General features: G+C 43.8%; 1 protein-coding gene across 2 annotated transcripts in view; it reads left to right on the plus strand.

The window, feature by feature from the left end:
• The window catches only part of ptpn23a (protein tyrosine phosphatase, non-receptor type 23, a), a 32,040-nt gene that overhangs the window by 4,813 nt on the left and 4,063 nt on the right, over window positions 1-23,164 (plus strand). Inside the window, exons 3-22 of one of the 2 annotated variants that reach the window (XM_079692084.1) lie at window positions 2,090-2,217; window positions 2,692-2,768; window positions 4,238-4,287; window positions 4,385-4,516; window positions 4,593-4,673; window positions 4,771-4,902; window positions 5,553-5,600; window positions 6,146-6,205; window positions 6,327-6,385; window positions 7,666-7,745; window positions 9,611-9,725; window positions 9,810-9,875; window positions 10,572-10,717; window positions 13,485-13,802; window positions 14,009-14,163; window positions 16,498-16,829; window positions 17,519-18,393; window positions 19,968-21,511; window positions 21,669-21,853; window positions 21,966-22,070. In XM_079692084.1, coding sequence (XP_079548210.1) covers window positions 2,090-2,217; window positions 2,692-2,768; window positions 4,238-4,287; window positions 4,385-4,516; window positions 4,593-4,673; window positions 4,771-4,902; window positions 5,553-5,600; window positions 6,146-6,205; window positions 6,327-6,385; window positions 7,666-7,745; window positions 9,611-9,725; window positions 9,810-9,875; window positions 10,572-10,717; window positions 13,485-13,802; window positions 14,009-14,163; window positions 16,498-16,829; window positions 17,519-18,393; window positions 19,968-21,511; window positions 21,669-21,853; window positions 21,966-22,070 — 4,688 coding nt within the window. The remainder of the gene's footprint in view (window positions 1-2,089; window positions 2,218-2,691; window positions 2,769-4,237; window positions 4,288-4,384; window positions 4,517-4,592; window positions 4,674-4,770; window positions 4,903-5,552; window positions 5,601-6,145; window positions 6,206-6,326; window positions 6,386-7,665; window positions 7,746-9,610; window positions 9,726-9,809; window positions 9,876-10,571; window positions 10,718-13,484; window positions 13,803-14,008; window positions 14,164-16,497; window positions 16,830-17,518; window positions 18,394-19,967; window positions 21,512-21,668; window positions 21,854-21,965; window positions 22,071-23,164) is intronic. The other variant, XM_079692085.1, reaches the window with a different exon arrangement.

Here is a 23,164-nt window from a genome sequence, read left to right on the forward strand (position 1 = left end):
CTATAGAAACAATTATTAACATGAAATGCTTAAATGTTGCTTTAAAGGTCCCCTATAATACTGTTTTTCATTACCAAACGGATCATTGCAGTATTACCCATAATCCCCTCTGTTTCAGCCCTGTTTCCAAAGTGCTGATTCACTGTCTGTTACTTTACATGAAAATAAGGAGCCCCTCCCCACGCCCCTCTGAGAGAGATTTGGTTAAAAAGAACTCAATGGTGCTCTAGGAGGAGATTCAGGTGATAAGGTGGGGGGGAGTTACCTTGGTTACTGATTGGCTAATGGTTACACAGCCAAAAAATCATTAAGACCTAATTCACACCAACGCAACTGCGGTTCAAGCTCCGTGCCAGAGCTTTTCAGGTTCAGAAACGGTTCTTCGGTTTAGCTCCGGCTCTTTTCACACCGCCAAGAGTCCGACTGGTGCTGCGTCATTGCGTCATCGTTTGTGTCATGACGTAACCGTTTGCGTGCCTGCTTCATAAAGCCAAACCGCGCGGAAACCCCTCACAGCTCACACCGACAACGACAACGATGGCCGATTGTGTTGAAGCTAGGGCTGTACCCGACTATTCGAATATTCGTTCGTTGGCCAACTATTCGGGTTTCAATTTCACTATTCGGATATTCTTTTTTTTTTTTTTCTAAATGTATGCTATTAATAAAGGCGGATTGCCATATTCTTATACTATATTTATACTTTTGAATTGCACTGTTAAAATGCGGAAATATATACAATCTCAGCCTGTGCTCCTGACATCGCGTTCACTCACAGTCACTGTCACGGACGCAAACGGCACGCTTCACCTCGCTTCACCCACAAAATGCCGAAGACTTCAGCTGTATGGGACTATTTTAAATTGGACGACGGTAAGAAGAATATGGGCCACATATGCAATAAGAAACTGGCCTACCACGGTGGCACAACAACTCTGAAAAGTCACCTGGATGCTGTAAGTAGTAGCCTATCTTAGCTTAGCTGTTGTCAAGTTGCCATGATGAAGCTGCTTTATCCGCCGTTTAAACAGTAACGTTACACATGATAAAAACGTGCACTTACTTTGCTTGGAAAATAGTTGCAAGCAAGCAACCGAATTGTTTTTTATATTAGTTTTTAAATTTTATCCGAATAGGATAATAGGATCCGAATTTGGAACCAGATTTGGTCCCCGGGCGCTGCACTGCGGCTGGGTTAAATGCAGAGGACACATTTAGTTTGAATGTTTGCGAGTACTGAGACAATAAATACATATAAATCGTAATAGTATGCTCTTTCTGTGCTTCTGCTTAACAACGTGTTGTCAGGTGTCTCGGATTCGGAGCGTGTTTGAAAAATATTTTCTTTTTGGAAAAATGTTTAAAAAAAAAAAATACAAATCTCTCCGCATCGAATATTCGCCGCTGATTACTACCGAATATCCGGAGCCCGAAAAATGATATTCGGGACAGCCCTAGTTGAAGCGCTAGTCGTTTTGCCCTGTCGAAATGAAATGGAAGAAATGGGACGACTTTACTACAAACTTTACAGTCGTTAGATGCTACATTCAAAACTGCTTTACAATCGTAATCATCAACTTCAACGACGATTCCGATTCCCCCCGCTCCTGCCCCCGCCTCGACGTAAGCGTGACGTATGTGGTGCTTTTGCTCTAGCCGGAAAAATGTGTGGTGCTCGAAACGAACCGGATTCCGGAGCTAAGAGGCTGCTCCGCTGCGGTGTGAACAGGAAAACCCGGTGCTTTTCAAGCTCTAGCTCCGAACCGGCCCTGAAACACCGTTGGTGTGAATGAGGTATAAGACATCATAAAGTGTTCAAAATCTGATCAGCTCATTTTTTTTTTATATAAATGGATCAGGACAAAAAGAGAGAGAATCTTTGTTCCTGAAACTTTCAGAGTCTCTTTACTAATGTTGATGTAGAAAAGACATGAACAAGTGGAGTTTGCATAATAGGTGACCTTTAAATGAAATATGTTATGATGTACTAAGGCCGCAGTGTGCTTGCAGGTGTAGTCATTCTGTCTCTGCAGTGGGTAAGAAGAGGATTGAACACAAATGAATCGCAGTATTTGGTTCTGTTTCGCAGAGTGCTGTAAATGTGACGAGGGATTTCGAGGGGTGCAGCACACTGAGGAAGTACTTCGGCCAGCTGCACTACCTCCAGAGCCGAGTGCCCATGGGAACGGGCCAGGAGGCGGCAGTACCCATCTCATGGTAGACACACACACACACACACACACACACACACACACACACACACACACACACACACACACACACACACACACACACACACACACACACACACACACACACACACACACACACACACACACACACACACACACACACACACACACACACACACACACACACACACACACACACACACACACACACACACACACACACACACACACACACACACACACACACACAGGGGAGACGTAACGAGTATTTCCACATACTGATCCTGCTGCATTCTGAGCCATTGTTGGCATGAACGGTAATGAGTCTGAAGCTTTTTTTAGTGTCACAATGATTCACTGCAGTTTGCTCTGTAAAACACTTATACTTAATAAGCCTTGGGATTTTTCTAAATCATATTAAATATCCACGTGTATACAATCTCCATTCTTTTCAAATGGTGTGCTCTGTAATAATCACTTTTTTTACTTTGTTTGTCAGGACTGAGATCTTCTCTGGAAAAACAGTCACCCACGATGACATCAGCTATGAGCAGGCGTGCATCCTGTATAACCTTGGTGAGTTAATTAATGTAGAGCAGTGCTTCTCAAAGTGTGGTTCGCGGACCACTGGTGGTCCGTGAGCGCCCCCTAGTGGTCCGTGAGTATATTGACAACATTTCACATTTAAAATAAATAAATACATTTAAGTTTTCCGCACTCTCGCGGGAATATCTCCGCAATGGAGCGAGCTTAAGTTTCACTTTCTACTGCATGATATAGCCCAATGCAACACCTTCGTCACACATGTTGCTACTTGTTTGTACCCTTTTCAGGCGATTTGTAATCTGTTCAAGAAAAACTGTGTTTTTGGATATTTGTGGAGCTAGGTGTTTTTTTATTTGTATTGGTTAAGTGGTCCTTGGTATGAAAAAGTTTGAGAGACACTGATGTGGAGTAATTCATATTATTGCCTTTTATTACATGGCTTAGTTGAATACTCGATTCTGATTGGTCAATTCAGAACACGTGACACGTTGTTAATCCAGAACAGACAGACCGCTGTCAAGGACTTAATGACCGTTGTTAAGGACGCTCACATCTGCACAAAGAAGTTCGGTCGATTTAACTGTATACAGTTTGGCTGAACTGACAAGACAAGAGCGACAAGAAAACAGCAGAATAAGTAACGGGGCAGAAACCCTCCTTTTTACGCAGCGGTCCAGACATAGACATCAAACGGCAAAAAACGTATTCAGTGTGCAGTTCCTTTGGCATTAGGGCAGGGATATCTAGATACTTTCCAAGGGTTGACATAATGAACTGTGCTACTTTTAAAGCAACCAACAATGTTTTGAAATCTGTAATCAAAAAGCTCTGCCTTCCTGCAGTTGCTGCATATTTCAAACGGTAACAACGGACTATTTTTCTTAGCGGATGCATTTCAATTTAAATCAATACATACAACGATTTTTTAAATCAATAAAAACATTTAAATTAATATTGGGAGTCATATCGTCACTTTGTTGAGGATGTGGCCATGTAATAAGCGGGATAATGTGCAGCGACTTGGTCATTATGGGGAAAAGAACACCCGACAGGCTGATCAGGATGAAGGGTGTTCTTTTCCCCATAATGGCCGCCTCGCTGCACATTATCCCTTACTTAAAAAAGTGTCTTACCTTCATAATTTGAACTAATTCACTTTTTCAGATTACTTGTAAAAAGACCTTCTACCACTTTACGTTTAAACTAGTTTTAAGAAAAAATCATACATTCAAAATTGTCATGAACATTTCCAAATCATTAGTTTGTGTTAAGCTCTAGATTGTTCTATTTAATGTTGGTTTAATAAAATCTCAGATGAAGAGTTAGATGCCCATCAAAGTTCCCAAGAGTCAAAGTCTGACATGTACAATTGTGTTTTTTTGTTCAGCGAACAGTATGTGATGTGTCAGAAAAAGAAAAACAATAAATCCCGACATTTGAAGGGCCTGTACTGTAAAATCTGCTAAACCTCACTTAACGTATCTGCTGTATGTCTGTAGGGGCTCTCCACTCCATGTTGGGAGCCATGGATAACAGGGTATCTGAGGAGGTAAGACACACACACACACACACACACACACACACACACACACACACACACACACACACACACACACAGAGTCCCGCTGACTCTCTTCTCTCTCCAGGGGATGAAGGTGTCCTGTACACACTTCCAGTGCTCTGCGGGGGCCTTCTCCTACCTGAGAGACCACTTCAGCCACAACTTCAGCGTGGACATGAGCCACCAGATCCTCAACCTCAACATCAACCTCATGCTGGTGGGTGACACACACACAAATACAAATACACACAAACACGTAGAAACATGTCTCATGACTTGGTCTCTGCTCCCAGGGCCAGGCTCAGGAGTGTCTGCTGGAGAAGTCCATGCTGGACAACAGGAAGAGTTTCCTGGTCGCCCGCATCAGCGCTCAGGTCCACTTCTTATCATTAAATATGAATAATACTTCATTATATAATATGAATGATTAATTAACATGTGAGAGGTTACTAACTGTCTGTGGTTCTGCAGGTGGTGGATTACTATAAGGAGGCCTGCAGAGCTCTGGAGAACTCGGAGACGGCGTCGATGCTGGGAAAGATCCAGAAGGACTGGAAGAAACTGGTTCAGATGAAGATCTACTACTTTGCTTCTATTGCACATGTGAGTGTATTGTGTGTGTGTGTGTGTGTGTGTGTGTGTGTGTGTGTGTGTGTGTGTGTGTGTGTGTGTGTGTGTGTGTGTGTGTGTGTGTGTGTGTGTGTGTGTGTGTGTGTGTGTGTGTGTGTGTGTGTGTGTGTGTGTGTGTGTGTGTGTGTGTGTGTGTGTGTGTGTGTGTGTGTGTGTGTGTGTGTGTGTGTGTGTGTGTGTGTGTGTGTGTGTGTGTGTGTGTGTGTGTGGGCTGCTCAATTAATCGTATTTTATTCGCAATTACGATTATGGCTTGCAACGATTACGAAAACAACGTAATCGAAATAAAACGATTATTATTATTTCTTTTCTTTTTTTTCTTTTTTTTCTTTGGTTTTATTTGGTTTTTCAGTTGAATTATACTTTAAAGTTCAGGGTAATCAACTGTTAAAAACATACTGTTCAAAGTAAATGGATAATTGTTTTTAATAATCGTGATATCAATTATTGACCCAAATAATCGAGATTATAATTTTTGCCATAATCGAGTAGCTCTCGTGTGTGTCTGTGTGTGTGTGTGTGTGTGTGTGTCTGTGTCTGTGTCTGTCTGTCTGTTCAATACATGTATGAACCTGTCTATGTTTGATTATTTTAATCACAGTTTTTATTTCCTCTCTTAACAGCTCCATATGGGAAAACAGGCTGAGGAGCAGCAGAAGTACGGAGAGCGGGTAGGACCACATTTCACAATTAGGATTAGGTCTATTTATTTATTTTGACTGCTTGCTGCTTCACTTCAGACATAAGTTATAGGAGTTTGTGGAGGTTACATGCAAATCTCATCGGCACGTACACTGCATGTCTGTTCTGAATTTCTATGTTTATGACACCAGGAAGACTTTAGTTCCTTTCAATTATCCAAATGTTGCGAGCTATTTAGTTGAGAAAAAAAGTGAAATAAAGCTTGGCATTTTTCCAGCAGTTATAAAGTAAAACATTTTCACAGACTGTTTTTGAAACTACGTCCACACTGTTATGTCTTCATGCAGCTCTCGTCCTTAGTCTGTGTCACTCTGAAAGTATTGCTTTACTTCTTGGAAAAGTTGCAGAAACTCATTATTATAATAAGCTGTTATTTTGGGTCATAAAAATCTAAAAGCTTGTCTGTTGCTATCATAGCATGCTGCGTTTCCTTTTTCTCTTCCATCCTTCTCTATCTTCGGTTTCCACTTCCCTGCATTTCCTGTTTTTCAATGAAATGTCGTGTTTCCAACAGTTGGCGTACCTGCAGAGCTCCATTGACAAACTATCTGAAGCCATCAAGCTGGCCAAGGTGGTAATATAATTTACTTATTAGCAAACATCATTTCATATGTTGTCAGGGTCATTGTTACATGTCTCTAGTTATTAAACCGTTGGACACACAACTTGTTTCCGTCTTGTCTTTTGTACAACAGGGTCAGCCTGACAGTGTGCAGGATGCCTTGAGATTCACCATGGACGTTATTGGGGGAAAGTGAGTAAATTAATCTATTATGTCACAATTTTGTTATTATAACATAGTTTAAATTAGGGTGTCCGCGGGGTCTTAAAAAGTTTTAAAAGTTGATAAATCAATTTAGCGAAAATTAGGGCTATCAAAAAGTATTAAACGGCATTTCCCAAGGTATAGAGAGGCGAAGTCCCGCCCTTCTACTTCCGACCCATGGGACCTTATTTTTGAAAAATGATGTATTGAAGTCAATGGAGAGAGAAAGATTATCTTTGGATCCCGTTTGAATTGTGCCACAAATTACACATAAGATGTTTGTCAATCTTAACAAATCATTTCCATGTCAAAAAAGTCACAGTTTGTGGTAAAACTGTTGAAATCCCAGAATCCCGGTCCCGCATGCTGGCTCTTAGGAACCGACTACCTCCCCTTGTGTGTATGTACAGCTCTCAACATGCCCAGACTTGGAGTGATTTTCACCTCTTTTAATACTTTCCGCCTCATTCTGAAAGAAAGAAGTGAAATGTGCCAACGTGACGGCCGTCTTGGTGTGTGGTGCGAGACGGGAGATGTAGTTCATTGAGCGGTTTCACACAAAGTAAAGTGTTACTTCACAGTTTTACGACACATTTTTTTTTTGACTTGCAAAATTATCTTTTAAATTGACAAACATCATATGTGTAATTCGTGGCACAATTCAAACGGGATACAAAGATAATCTTTCTCTCTCCATTGATTTCAATACATAATTTTTCTGAAATAAGGTCCCATGGAGCCCCCCCGGAAGGGGAGGGACTTCACCTCTCTATTGCATTTTGTAGCTTGTTTTCAATAAGTATATAAATGGTCCAAAGAGGTTGTATTCTACAGTCTGCCTGAATGTAATCATTGCGTAGGTGTGTAGTGTGATTCTGTGTAGTTTATTTATGGCATCCCGTTGGATTTGACGTCATCTGAACAGGACATTGCACGCTCACTGCTTGATAGCGTGCGAAGGTCCGTTTACGCCGGTTGCTAAGCAACATCGTTATGGGGAAATGCAAGTCTGCGTCCAAATGGTTGGAAGATAAGGAGGAAGGACAATCAATACTGTATATAGTCAATGTGAGGTGAAGTGTGTCGCCAATGTAACCGGTTAGCACTCCAAGTGGAGATGAGGTCTTAAGATGTATGGAAAGGGTCTTAGAAAAGGTCTTAAAAGGTTTTTCATTTGACTTCAGGGTTCCTGCATAAACCCTGCAACTTGTCTTACATTTGATAAAAACTGTAGAAGTATATGTTAACATGCTTTCTTTCACCTGCAGGTTTAATTCAGCCAAAAAGGACAATGACTTCATCTACCATGAGACGGTTCCCTCTCTGGAGACGCTGGCCTCGGTCAAAGGTAACAGGAAGCAGCCGCAGTGTGTTCACCTGCACTGCCCTCATCACCGTGTGCATGCAAAGCTGCTTTTGCATATAGATGATGTTGCATGCAGACTGATAAGAGTGTGTGTGTGTGTGTGTGTGTGTGTGTGTGTGTGTGTGTGTGTGTGTGTGTGTGTGTGTGTGTGTGTGTGTGTGTGTGTGTGTGTGTGTGTGTGTGTGTGTGTGTGTGTGTGTGTGTGTGTGTGTGTGTGTGTGTGTGTGTGTGTGTGTGTGTGTGTGTGTGTGTGTGTGTGTGTGTGTGTGTGTGTGTGTGTGTGGCCAGTGACTCAGCAGGTTTCACTTAGTCACAACCTGGAGTTGATACATGTATTATATTATCGAGTGATTTTACAACAACCCTGCTTATAGTCTATTACTGCAGTCACTTCCAAGTATATTAGAAGTTTCAACATTGTGTATCTTAAGGTATTTACTATCTTCTGGGTTAAATAGTGTGAACAAATCTGTATAGAATCAGATTGTTCTATACTAGAACTGTGCAAGACTTTTTTGCAAATGTAAAACCAACATCTACCGTCGTTATCGGTTAATCTGCCAATCATTTAGCGATTTATTTGGTTATCCATTTGTGAAAGCCCATGATCAAATTACTTGTTTTGTCAAACTGACCATCAACATATCAGAGCTATTATTTAAAGGGGACCTATCATGCAAAATGCACTTTTTGATGTCTTCTCTACATAAACATGTGTCCCCGGTGTGTCAGGGAACTCACGCAGCGTCAGAAAATAAAACCATCTCTCTTTTCCTCCGTACCCAAATCTCTAAAAACGGGGGAACAACGGAGCTGATCCAGATTTGCGTCTGATATGACGTAATATCTGAAATGTGGACCCACGGCCCTATCAGAAAAGTTGCTATCAGAAACAATGGCCGACTGTTTTGGACGTAATATGGTCGGTGTTTACATTAGCATCGCTAACACTCAGAGCTAACCTGTACTGGAGAGCATGTGTGTGAAGAAGCAGGAAGTAAAAAGGAACTCACCTTGTGGTATAACCGGCAAGAGAGAAAGCCTTTGAGCTCCATACTGTTTCAGAGAGAATCCTTGATAATCCATGATATGGAGTTTCATCACGGCAGTATTTAGTTTAGACCAGTGCTTCTCAAAGTACGGTCCGCGGACCACTGGTGGTCCGTGAGCGCCCCCTAGTGGTCCGTGAGTATATTGGTAACATTTCACATTTTAAATAAATAAATAAATTTCAGTTTTCCGCACTCTCGCGGGAATATCTCCGCAATGGAGCGAGGTTAAGTTTTACTTTCAATTGCATGATATAGCCCAGTGCAACACCTTCATGAAACATGTTGCCACTTATTTGTACAATTTTCAGGCGATTTGTAATCTGTTCTAGAAAAACAATGTGTTTTTTGATATTTGTGGAGTTAGGTGGTCCGCGAGTGTTTTCTTATTGGTTAATTGGTCCTTAGTATGAAAAAGTTTGAGAAACACTAGTTTAGACAGTAGCTGCCCGGTCCCGCATGAGCTCAGCCCCCTCCTTTTTTATTTTAAAGCTTTACACCCAAATCAGCACTTTTGAAACAGGAAGTGAAACAGAGGGATAGGAGGCATGGCTAGAATGGGTGATCTGTTTGGTATTTTGAGCAAAACACTTCGTAGACATGTTTTTTATATATCTGAGACCTATGCTATTGCCTAAAAATAGGATGATAGGTGAACTTTAAGGAAACTAATTTGACTAGATGGTAATAATGGATTTTTATGTTCCTAATATTTCTGATACTGACATGCTGTTGTTTCTGATATATCCTCTTCTAGTGATGTAGCTTTATGAAATGGATTTAATTTGTTCCTTCCAGGTGCCCCGCTGGTGAAAGCTCTCCCAGTAAACCCCACAGACCCCAGTGTGACCGGACCGGACCTGTTCGCCAAGCTGGTGCCAATGGCTGCTCATGAAGCCTCTTCATTATACAGGTAGGAGCACAGTGGAGGCTGAAGAGTGTGTTCAGTCTGCCTTTCATTCATAAAGATAATTCACTTATGCTTCTGTTCATCCAGTGAGGAGAAGGCCAAGCTGCTGAGGGACGTCATGATCAAGATAGACAGCAAGAATGAAACACTGGAGTGAGTACACGTGTGCGTGTGTCTGTCTCTGTCTCCGTCTGTCTGTCTGTCTGTCTCTCTGTCTGTCTGTCTCTCTGTCTGTCTGTCTGTCTGTCTGTCTGTCTGTCTGTCTGTCTGTCCCTCTGTCTGTCTGTCTGTCTGTCTGTCCCTCTGTCTGTCCCTCTGTCTGTCCCTCTGTCTGTCCCTCTGTCTGTCTGTCTCTCTGTCCCTCTGTCTGTCTGTCTGTCTGTCCGTCTGTCTGTCTGTCTGTCCCTCTGTCCCTCTGTCTGTCTGTCTGTCTGTCTGTCTGTCTCAGATAGACAGCAAGAATGAAACACTGGAGTGTGTGTATAATGGGCTTTTCTGCAAAGAAACAGTCAAATAATATGACAATTTTTGTGTATTAATTGAAATTGCTATTTTCAACGCTTCAATTGATCCATTGCTTGGTGTAATGAGAATTTTCATACCTTAATACCACATCATTAAATATAATATAACCAGCTAATGTATTCCCACCATCCTTGAAAAGACTATCAATTATCAACAGGATCATTGGAGCTCTTGCTACAAAAATACCCTATTTGAAAGGTTTTTGGTACCTTTCTACGGCCCTTCTATACTCTGAAATGAATGTAGAAAAGTCATTAACTGAAAGGGTTTATTTTTAGTTCACCCTGTGTCTTTGGAAGCTGAGCGTGTCCTCTCCTCCTGCAGGCAGTTCATGGACTCTCTGGGTTTGGAGCCCGAGTCGGTGGATAACCTGGACATGTACAGCCACATCCCCCCCGTCCTGATGGAGAAGTGTGCTGCTCTCAGCGTGAGACCCGACACCGTCAAGAGCCTGATCCAGTCCATGCAGGGTCAGTGGGAACACACACACGCAAATACACAACTATAACTACTAAGGCTTAGCAATGTCAAACAACTCAAATCTGGATTCTTTTCACTTTCTAAAAACGTATTATTTATGGTTTAAATGTTTAATATTTAAGGTATAAATTCACAGAATATGTAATGGAGCTTTAGAAGAATAAGCCCTATGTAAAGCATAGTCTACTGTTTCATTGTAAATTATCGCCTTATGTACTCATTTGGTGCTTGAGCAACATATATTATGACCAATAACTAACTCGTCTCAGGATTCAAGACTCAAGGTTGCAGTGTTGATTTCGTCAACGAAAACTATGACGAAAAATGTTCTTCAACAACCTTTTTTACATGACTAAGACGAGACGATGACGAGCTAAAAATAGATTCTTGATAATAAAAACTATGACAAAATGTATATTCAGTTTTCGTTGACGAAACGGGACTAAGGTGTTAATGGTGGACTATCGGAGATTCAAAATGCAGCATATTTTCCCCCAAAGTGTGCGTCTTCGTTCAAAATGTTTCTAACTTGCAATATCAATATTTCCGCTCTCTTCACTCCAGAAGAGCGATCTCCCTGTGTCTCTCTGTGTGGGGGGGCGGGGCCTAACTCTCTCTCTCTCTCTCTCTGTGTGTGGGGGGCGGGGCCTAACAGACACGCAGCGGCGTGCACACAGATTTTTAAGAGTAGTAGTACCGTTAAAAACCTTAACGATACCCATCCCTAGAAATTACACAAGTAAAGTGTTAAGAGAGTGAAATGTTGCTTTAGGAATTTCAACACTTGATACTGTCACATTGATTCCAATTTCAGATACCTGTGTTTGCCAAACTGAATTAGTTTAAAGAGAGAAAACATTTTGACTAAAACTGGACTAAAACTATGAAGGATAAAATGTGACTAAAACTAATAACCATTTTCGTCTAAACTTTAAGACTAAGACTAAATCATAGACTGTATTGGACTAAATCAAAAATATCTGCCAAAATTAACACTGCATTATTTTAATGTTCACATTAGCTACAGTGTAGATATGGCAATGAAAAACTTAAAGCTCCCATGTCATGGCCATTTCCACTGATCATAATTCCATTGTTGAGGTCTACTAGAATAGATTTATATTGTGCAATTTCCAAACTCACATTGGTTTCTCAAATAGCATCTCTGTAAACTACGTGTATTCACTGAATTTCACTCCCTGCCTTTAACGGCTCGTTGTAGCTCCAATAGCTCCAGCCCCCACCCTCCCTGTGAACACAGTGTGCTCTGATTGGTCGGGACGTTGTGAATCGCGCTGAGCTCCGTGGAGGTGTGGTTTCCTTGTTTAGCGATACACAGCCAAACTCACCTTGAGCACACACAAAGTCACAGCCGAAGTAAAAAGAATAAGTGTGGCTTGATATTGAGTAAGAGAAAGGTTGATAAACGCTGTGAGAATGGGTCTGCAGAGAGAATGGGTCTGCAGAGAGAATGGGTCTGCAGAGAGAATTTCGCCGCGATCCCAACTGTCTGTTATCAGCCTGAAGCCAGGGAGGAGAAATCAGCCGAGCTGCCTGCACTGAGTGTGTGTGCGAGGATTGGAGGTCCGTGGATTGGTCAATTTGGACCAATCAGTGGGGGCTTAACGTAACGGCTCCGTGGACGTAACGTAACGGCTCCACGGATTGGTCCATTTAGTTCAGGGTAACGCATGACCGTATCGCGTCATAGCTCTGGGCGCGGCTACTGGCCATTCCTACGTTACGATGCCCGGGAAGTAAACAATGGACAATGACGTATCTCCAACGAGGCGTTTTGGGGAGGTATCGCTGTATACTACTGTGTACACCCGGTATACTACAGGGTGTACTTTGAGGGGTTTGACTCTGCAGACCGTTTACATGCATAAAAACCTTCATAACGCACAAGGGGACGGGTAATAACCAGAAAAGCATGACATGGGACCTTTAAGTCCCAGGCTCCTCCAACAGAGCAACATGAATAAATATATATATGGGAAATAAAACAGATAAAGTAGTGCAAGATGATTCTCACCTCATGTCTGCAACCTTACAACCTGTTTCTTGCCAAACTGTGAAAGAACTTATTCTAAATATTTAATGATGGATGTTTGTTTTATTTGTCACCCTGCTGTGTAGCATTCTCTTTTTGTATAATTTTATTTTTTTAACAGGATGAGTGAGGGCAAAATTACATTCCACACACACACACACACACACACACACACACACACACACACACACACACACACACACACACACACACACACACACACACACACACACACACACACACACACACACACACACACACACACAGGAGCTGTGGTTATATTGAATTCCGTTGCCGTTAAGGATAATTTAACGCTAAAAAGAGCGATAACACTTAATATAAAATCATATGTGACTCATTATTCAAGAAGGAGGAAGTCTAGTCATTTCTGCTCAACATTAAAACATTAAAGTTGATCGAGGTGCTTTAACCGGCAACCTCTGACTTATTTTGGCTTTTTAAACTGAGAGGAAACAAGTTTTAAAGACAACACTAACCCCCGCCTTTATAAGTTGAGTTGACGACACTCTAAGTCCAAAACGTTTGATTTGTTTCTGTTTTTATTTTGCTATCCACCAATTCTGATATAAGAGCATGTTTCTAAAACATTTAGGGGCCATTGCTTCGACCTGGAACATATCCTTAGACAAACACGCTTGAGATGTTTAAGTGTTAAACACCCGTCACATTCCTTGCCTCTGCAGGGCTCTCTGGCGTCTTCACTGATGTGGAGTCCTCCCTGAAGGAGATCAGAGACGTGCTGGAGGAGGACGAGGCGGGTCAGCGGGCCCTTCAGGAGGCCGGGGGCCCCGCTGCAGGCGAGCTGCACTCCCCAGCGCAGGCCCAGGCTCTGGGGGACATCCGCAGGGACCTGGAGAAATACATGGAGGCTCACGAGAAGGCCAGCTTCACCAACACAGAGCTCCATAGAGCCATGAACCTGCATATCAGCAACCTGCGCCTGCTGGGGGGGCCCCTGGAGAGCCTGAAGGAGGCCCTGCCCCGGCCCCAGCTCAGCGAAGGTGAGGGGGGGTCTGATGCTGAGGGTTCATGGACGTCTGATTTTGCAGAATGTTGTTGTTTAGCAACCAAAAACTAAACGTACTAAACTAAATACTGAAATGATACATCATAGGCTCAATGTTCACTAAATAGTTACCCGTTTGTTTTTATTTTTTGTCCACTAATGCATTGTTTTGTGTTTGTGTGTTTGTGTGCGTGCGTGCAGAGGAAGTGGCGGGGCTGCAGTGCATGAAGCGGATCCTGGGGAAGGTGCATGAGATGAGGGAGCAGAGAGGCTCTCTGGAGAAGCAGCTCCGAGACCTCATCCAGCAGGACGACATCACCTCCACCCTGGTCACCACGGAGAGGGCCGACATGAGGGTACGCAGCTGCACGTGGTCCCTGAAGCTTACACAACACGTGCTGAATGTAACTTAAATAAGTAAAAGAGTTAAACTAAGTACAGAATTGCTTTACTAACATAAGTAGGGCTGGACTGAATTTATAAAAAAAAAATTACATATAAAGCTTTGCCTCAGGTTTCAAATGAAGTTACGCATTTTTGTAATATTGTGACGTCGAAACCATGAAAAGGAAAAGTACTTATCGTAAAAATTCCTATGCAGCCACCATTGGAATCTAATTCTACAAATAGTATAATACAAAAACATCCTTATTAGAAACAGTGCAGAAATACCTGCTTTAAACAGAATAACAAGATTGTGACTGTGCAGAAACTCCAATGTTTTGATTTAGAATTCTATTTTAAAGGGGACCTATCATGCAAAGTGCACTTTTTGATGTCTTTTATACATAAAGATGTGTCCCCGGTGTGTGTCACGCAGCGTCAGAAAATAAAACCCTCTCTTTTCCTCCGTACCCAAATCTCTAAAAACGGGGGAACAACGGAGCTGATCCAGATTTGCGTCTGATATGACGTAATATCTGAAATGTGGACCCACGGCCCTATCAGAAAGCTGCTATCAGAAACAATGCCCGATTGTTTTGGACGTAATATGGTCGGTGTTTACATTAGCATCGCTAACACTCAGAGCTAACCTGTACTGGAGAGCATGTGTGTGAAGAAGCAGGAAGTAAAAAGGAACTCACCTTGTGGTATAACCGGCAAGAGAGAAAGCCTTTGAGCTCCATACTGTTTCAGAGATAATCCTTGATAATCCATGATATGGCGTTTCATCACGGCAGTATTTAGTTTAGACAGTAGCTGCCGGGTCCCGCATGAGCTCAGACCCCAACTTTTTTTATTTGTTATCAATTATTTAATTTTAAGCTTTATACCCCAAATCAGCACTTTTGAAACAGGAAGTGAAATAGAGGGATATGAGGCATGGCTAGAATGGGTGATCTTTTTGGTATTTTGAGCAAAACACTTCATAGACATGTTTTTTATATATGTTTATATTAGGGCCGGGACTTTAACGCATTAATTAATTACACAAAAATTAACGCGTTAAAAAAAATAACGCATTTTAATCGCACTTATTTTTGCACCGCGGAACGTTTCTCACTGGATGAGTTTCAGGGGTACCGATTATACTGGAGCACCAACTAACGTTCATTAGTTCAGACAACAACAAACCACAGTGAACAATAGTCGAATGAAGAAGCTGATTAGACCGCTTTGGTTGGCCCCGTGGATGGGACATTTTGTTTTAAAAAACGGACGGATGGAATGATCGATAAGAGCACGGTTGTTTGCAAATTATGCAAAAAGGAATTTGCATATCACCGCAGCACATCAAGCCTCAAGTATCACCTCAATGCAAAACATATAGCAGCTAGCGTGGAAGCTAGCGTGGAAGCTAGCGTGGACGTTAGCCCCACTCGGAGTACAAGGACCCACACCCAATTCGCGTTGATCAAACAGTGGCCTATGCAACAGAGAGATTTTATTTTTCATCAGGATATTGGAAGAATAGGAGGGATTGAGGTCAATCACTGGCACTGTTTTATTTTAATTTTAAATGGTACACTTTATGTTGAACTATTTATTACGTTGTTGGTGCAACTGGCACTTTATGTTGAACTGTTTATTGTTTTGGCCAAGGTTATTGAGAGAGTTGGACTGAAATGTATTAGATTTTTTAAATCAACTGTTGGTAAATCAACAAAGTCTGTTCTGGCCTCTGAAGCAACAGAGAGATGTTTTCTAATAGTCAGGGTTTCCAATGTTCTGAATGTACTTGAAAGTATTGTGTTTTACTTAAAAAACAAAGTGTTATAGTTTACAGAAGGTCTACCTACCTATAGGCTACCTGAATCTCTGAAATGTACTATATTCCTAAATATGCTATTGCTACACTTTATGGCAAAAATTGCACTTTTCTGTTGGTCTTGGTTAAGGACCACCTTGAAAAAAATAAACAATGTTTTGTTGCATAAGCTTATGTATTCAGTCATTATTCAATGGTAGGATACTAAAATACATGTAAAAAAAATTGCTTCTCACTGTTCTCAGGTCAAATATTTATATGTGATTAAAAATGCGATTAATTTCGATTAATTCATTACAAAGCCTCTAATTAATTAGATTAATTTTTTTAATCGAGTCCCGGCCCTAGTTTATATTTCTGAGACCTATGCTATTCCCTACAAATTGCATGATAGGTGACCTTTAACTATTGAATGAAGCTTCGAACCTTTCTATACAGCAGTGAAATATCTGAGACGTCTAACTGACCCGTGTCCTTGCAGCGTACATTCGAGGATCAGCTGAAGAAGTACGAGCAGGTGAAGGTGTACCTGGATCAGAACCTGGCGGCGCAGGAGAACATCCTGAAGGCGCTGACGGAGGCCAACGTGCAGTACGCCTCTGTGAGGAAGGGGCTCAGCCAGACGGAGCAGCAGTGGAACGGCACTGTGCAGGGGCTGGTGGGGTCCTACGAGGCCTACGAGGACCTGATGAAGAAGTCTCAAGAGGGGAAGGAGTTCTACGAGGACCTGGAGGACAAAGCCTCCCGTCTGCTGGAGAGAGCCAAGACCCTGGCTCAGACCCGGGCCGAGGAGAGGAGGCCCCTCCTGGAGAAGTGAGGCTAACTTTAGTTTCAAGTTTCAAGGCTTTTGTTGTCATTCGTACATAGCTACAGTGTAGATAGGTAGGTAGGTAGGTAGGTCGACAGACAGACAGACAGACAGACAGACAGACAGACAGACAGACAGACAGACAGACAGACAGACAGACAGACAGACAGACAGACAGACAGACAGACAGACAGACAGACAGACAGACAGACAGACAGACAGACAGACAGACAGACAGACAGACAGAAACAATAAACAATGTTTTAATTAGAGTTTCAAATATGAATCGATTAGTTGTCAACAATAAATTTATTGGCAATATCTTTATGTACAATGAAAAATATAGATGAGTTGTAAAGTTATAATACACAGTGAACGCTCTATTAATAATAGTGTGATTGGTGGAATGCATCTAATCCCAACCGGTGAATCAGAAAAGATCCAAAGACAGCCTAATGTTAACTAACTTTTTTTAATTACACAATTTACAAAATACACGTCCTGTAACAGTTCTGAAGATGGAGCAGCCAGGTATATATTGCACAGTTATTAACGGAATATATATATCAAATCATTCCAAGCTGCTGGAGCTGAGAACATGAAAGCTGTTCTTCCAGTTGTTTTTCAGGAGAAGGGACAGAGAAATGTATCATCGCCTAAATTATAAAATGTTTGTCTCCCGCCCCCTCCTCAGAGAGACCCAGAAGAAGCCCCCTGCCCGGCCCACAGCAGCAAAGCCCTCCCTGCAGGCGAGGTCTTCAGACGGGGACTCCGCCTGCTCCAGCCTGGACGACCCGGAGCTGGCCCAGCTGAGCGCCGCCATCTTGGCTCTGGGGGGCGACCTCCCTGAGGAGCTGCGCAGCCTCCCTCCGGACATCCCTTCCCTCCCCTCCGGTCACGAACACTACCACCCCCCCGGAGCTCACCTGGGTCCAGGCTCCCTCCCCTGGCCTGGACCGCGCTTCCCCGCTAACCTGCCCCCCCCCGAGCTGCTGGCCCGGATAGCACAGTTTCCTACTTCTGGATTAGCGCCACAGCTCCCCCGCGGACCCCTCCCTCACATGGCTCCTCAGATGCCTCCTCAGTTACCAGGTTATCGCCCGCCTCACGCCCCACAGCCCGGCCTGGTAGCCCCCGCCCCGGTCAGACCCTCCACCACCACAGTGGACAGCATCCAGGCCCCCATCCCCAGCTACGCCCATACCCCGCACCACCCTGGCCACCCTGCAGCATCCACTGGCTACGCTGTCCCTCCACAGATGGGGGGGTATCCCCAGTTTATGGCTCGACCAGGAATGCCCATTCATGGCGCCCCCCAACCCCATCCCCAACATCCCCATCTCCAACATCCCCACCCCCAACATCCCCACACCCAACAACCCCAACAACAACCCCAGCAGAAGCAGCCGTACCCTCAGGCCATGGGGCAGCCACTGCCTCAGGGGTACCAGCCCGGGCCGGGACCTGTTCCTGGACCCCACCCTCATATGCAGGCTCAGCAGGGGTACCAGCACGGATACATGCCCCCCCAGCCTGGGGTTCCTCCACACTACCAGCAGGCGTTTCCAGGTAGGCATGTTACGGTGAACCATGGTAGTTTGATTACCACACAAAAAAAACCCTAAAGTTTCTTTTTCTCAAGCCTCAACACAAGTAAACTGTTTCCAAAACACATTCATCTTTTGGTTTGTTTTGCATCAGTATATATATTCAAATTTCTTTATTAGGATAAACCCCTTGAGGTGAATCACCTCGTTTTCAAGGGGGTCCCAAGAAAACAAATAACAAACAAGTACAACATACAAACAACATTCACACACATACATCGGAAGAAATAACCAAGAAATTACAAACATTCAGCCTAAGCATACAGCACATGGTAATACATTATAGGCGTATAAACATGGAAACAGCTCACAGCGCTCTGGATATTTCTTTGTATCTTTTCAGACTGTTGTATGGGGAAACATGTCCTGGTTGGTCTTTCTAACGTGCTAATAGCTTGTCTATAGAGCGCCACAGTGACGCGTCCTAAAACCCGGAAGTAGGTTAGCATGTTACCACGTCCTGTTCCTTCGCAAAAAAGCAATTCAATTTCTCCGTAGGATTTTGGAAAATATCTGGAAATAAAGTTTGTGGTTGAGACACATCGAAGAGACAGATCACGTTTTGTTCTACGACATTAAATCCATCAGCAGGGACCCCACTGGTGATTCCTGAAGAGTTTACGTGTCTGAAAAACGATGGTTGTTACCGAGTGGCTGAATAGGACTACAGAAGTTGAGGCCGTTGTACGTCATTACGCCGAACACGTAAACACTCCTCTAAGTGTGTTTGCCCTGTTCTGCTTGAAAGCAAGTCCCTGCCTCCTGCAGACTGTTCAAACAAACACTTTAGAATCTGTAGTTTTGAATATGGATCTTAAGTTGGCGTGACGTGGAAGCAGCGACCCTGCTGTAGTTCCTTTACAGCATAACGTTAGCATTTAGCTTCTGGCGACTAGATTTATGATTTAGAAAATGATAAAAGTAAGGTAGACGTGAACTAAACATGATCCGTCCCTTAAATGTGTTTCAACCACAAACCTTATTTCAAGCTATTTTCCAAAATCCTATGGAGAAATCTCATTGCTTTTTTGTTGAGGGAACCGGAAGGAGTTTACTTCCGGGTTTCGAGGACGCGGCACTCTATTGTGACTGAACCTTTTTTAAAGTTACTGACTTTTGTTAACGTACTACACGTTGTCGGGCTGCACCATTTATCAACATAATAACCTACACATGGTATTCTACAGGATTAACAAAAACATGTTTTTTTGGTACAGATCCTTTAAAAAAAACAAACGGCTCCTACATCTTTTAAATATATTTTTGATATTGAAAATAATGATAACATTTTTTCTCCCACATCGTTATCCCATTACCAGTCAAAATCATTTGCACCACATTCTGCTGTGTGACTGCAGTCTGCTAATTTGGCGATTGCACAAAACCACATATTTAGTAATGTCTCATACGGGGAGATGTTTTTAGTATTTTATTACTTTTTGTAAATGTTCAGCACAATTGTATTAATGCTGCTGATCGTTTTGGTCACTCTGAATTTGATCTGAATTGTTAACACGGTTTCATCTCTCTTCCCAGGTCAGCTGCAGCCACATCAGCAAAATGGCTATCAGCCCCAGCCCCAGATACCCCAGGGCTACCAGCCCCCCCAAGGCTACCTCCCCCAGCAGCACCCTCACATGATGCCAAGGCCCCCTCAAACTGTTCCTCAACACATACCCCCCACTTCTCAGCCTGCACCTCCTACATCCCAGCCCTACATGCCCCACCCCCACCAACACCAACAGATGCCCCCTGGACTTCCTCACCCACACATGATGCCCCAACAGCAGCAGATCCCTCCCCACCCACAAATGCACATACCAGGCGGTCCCAGAGTACAAATGCCCCCCACAAGTCAGCAAATGCCCCCGGTCTCCCAGCACTACATGCCCCCCGGTAACCAGCCCCTTCACCCCAACATGCGGCCACAGATGCCTCCAGCCTCACAGCCTCATATGGTCCACATGCCGAGGGGCCCCATGCCACAGATGCCCCCTCACCACCACCCTGGACAGCCTCCAATCACGAACATGCCCCAGCAGCCCATGCAGATGCCCGGTCAGGCTCCGCCCCCTCATCCTGGGGGGATGTGCTACCCTGGAGGGTCTCCGATGATGCCTCAGCAGCCTCTGGCCCCCCAGCATGCCGCCCCCCAACAACCTCAGGCTCCCATGATTCACCCGCAGCCCTCTCCTATGTACCCCCCAGCTGCAGGACCTAATGTACCCCCGAGTGCCCCCCAGCAACCGCCTGCCATGGGTCCACACATGCCCCCCGCCCAACACATGATGCAGCCCACTCCTGGAGGCCCTTCAGTGCCTCAGCCTCCCAACAATGTCCCTCCCTCCCCATCTCCTTCCCCCTCCCCATCTCCCTCCCCAGGTCCTACCTCTCTGAGTTTGAACCCCCAGCAGAGACCCACACCAGCCCCCACCCCCGGAGCTCCTCCCACCCTCCCCTCCCCCTCCACTGCCTCTCCCTCCACCTCTCTGTTTCAGCGCCAGAACTCAAGCACGGACGACCTTCTCTCTTCGAGCCCTGAGAGCATTCCCGGAGGCACCAAGCCCCCCACCAACGTGCTCCAGCCCACCAAGGCTGACCCCCAGGACGGGAAGAAGAGCTCCCAGGCGGTGCTCCTGATCCAGGGAGACCCTTACCAAGCTCCAGAGCGCGTCGCCCGTCTTCACGGTGAACTGGAACGTTACCGGGCCAAGGTGGACTCCCTGGAGCAGCCCTCAGAGAGCGAGGGGGGGCTGTCGGTGCTGGACGCCCGCTGGAGAGAGCTCCAGGACCAGCAGGAGAAGGACGCGCGCCAACGCTCCATCGCCATCGCCCGCTGCTACACCATGAAGAACCGTCACCAGGATGTGATGCCCTACGACCTGAACCGCGTATTGCTGCAGTCGGGGAAGGACGACTACATCAACGCCAGCCTGGTGGAGGACCTGTCTCCGTACTGCCCGCGCCTCATCGCCACGCAGGCCCCGCTCAGCGGCACCGCGGCAGACTTCTGGCTGATGGTGTACGAGCAGAAGGTGTCCCTGATCGTCATGCTGGTCTCAGAGCAGGAGCTGGAAAAGGTACCGAGTTCATTTAGTCTGCGCTGTGATTCAATATGGTGTGCAGTGGCAAAAAGAAAATGTCAATTGAGTTAAAACATTTGATATAAAGTCATTTCTTTCCAAAGTTTATTTTTAGAAGCAGCTCCCGTTAACACTTCTCTCTCTCTCTAACCAGGGGAAGGTCGTGCGATACTTCCCCACGGAGCGGGGCCAGCAGGTCGCTCAGGGGCCGATCACGCTCAGCCTCACCACGCAGAAGATGGCTCCGACTCACGTGGAGCGCATGATCAGCCTGCAGTACCGCGACCAGAGCCTGAAGCGCACCGTGGTCCATCTGCAGTTCACCTCCTGGCCCGAGCTGTGAGTGACGCTGCTGCACGTGGCTCTGGTCCATCGTAGAAATAGATGTTGGTATTTGTCTCCAACTTTATTTTGTTTGGTTGGTTTATTGTTTTTATATATTTCTCATCAGGGGTCTTCCTGAAAGCAAGAGCAACCTGCTGCGCTTCATCCAGGACGTCCACGGACACTACCTGCACCAGAGGCCCCTACACACACCTGTTGTGGTGCACTGCAGGTGAGAAGAGTGTTATGACATGTTATGAACTTAATATACACTTAACTTCAGTGTAGTGAGTGATATAAATAATATACACTTAACTTCAGTGTAGTGAGTGATATAAATAATATACACTTAACTTCAGTGTGGTGAGTGATATAAATATTATACACTTAACTTCAGTGTAGTGAGTGATATAAATAATATACACTTAACTTCAGTGTAGTGAGTGATATAAATAATATACACTTAACTTCAGTGTGGTGAGTGATATAAATATTATACACTTAACTTCAGTGTGGTGAGTGATATAAATATTATACACTTAACTTCAGTGTAGTGAGTGATATAAATAATATACACTTAACTTCAGTGTAGTGAGTGATATAAATAATATACACTTAACTTCAGTGTAGCTGGATATTCTAGAAACTGCTTTGGCTGGTGACTAACCATCATTCACAGTGACAATGAAAACAAAACACAGGTACTGTAATTAGCTTTTTGATGCAGTTAGTGATGTAAATAATATACACTTAAATATTGTACAGCATTAACACATTTTTATTTAACTTTTGGATTGCCTCATTTGAATTTTTGATCTAAATGATGCAGATTTTTCTTTAAACAACAACAGTTAAAAAAACTCAACAGATACACAATTTGAATAAAACCTGTTAACCCTTAGATGCAGAAGTGGGTCTTCTTGGACCCGGTGAGGTGGTTTTCTTGAAGTATCTTTGTAATTCCTTTTTTTTATCATTTCATATTCCAGCTATTCCTCCAAAAACATGTTTTGGAAATCATGCTGTTCAAACTTTATACATTTTAATAAATTGTAGTTTTTGTATTTCTACCCCAAGCTTCCATAAGTGGGTCAAAAATGACCCACATGCATTTCCTATGGGATCCTCTGGGAACCTTTGATTCTTATCACCTGTTGCTGTCAGGAATACATTCACTGTGGACCACACAGACGACATCACAAGTGACACCTCTCAGGGAGATTATTTCACACAGCCAGATCAGATACCTGTCAGTATAATAACAATAATAATAATAATAATAATACATTATATTTCTATAGGGCTTTTCAAGGACTCAACACCGCT

The sequence above is a fragment of the Notothenia rossii genome (genome assembly GCF_949606895.1).
Source record: "Notothenia rossii genome assembly, chromosome: 7".
In the NCBI taxonomy this organism is placed as follows: Eukaryota; Metazoa; Chordata; class Actinopteri; order Perciformes; family Nototheniidae; genus Notothenia; species Notothenia rossii.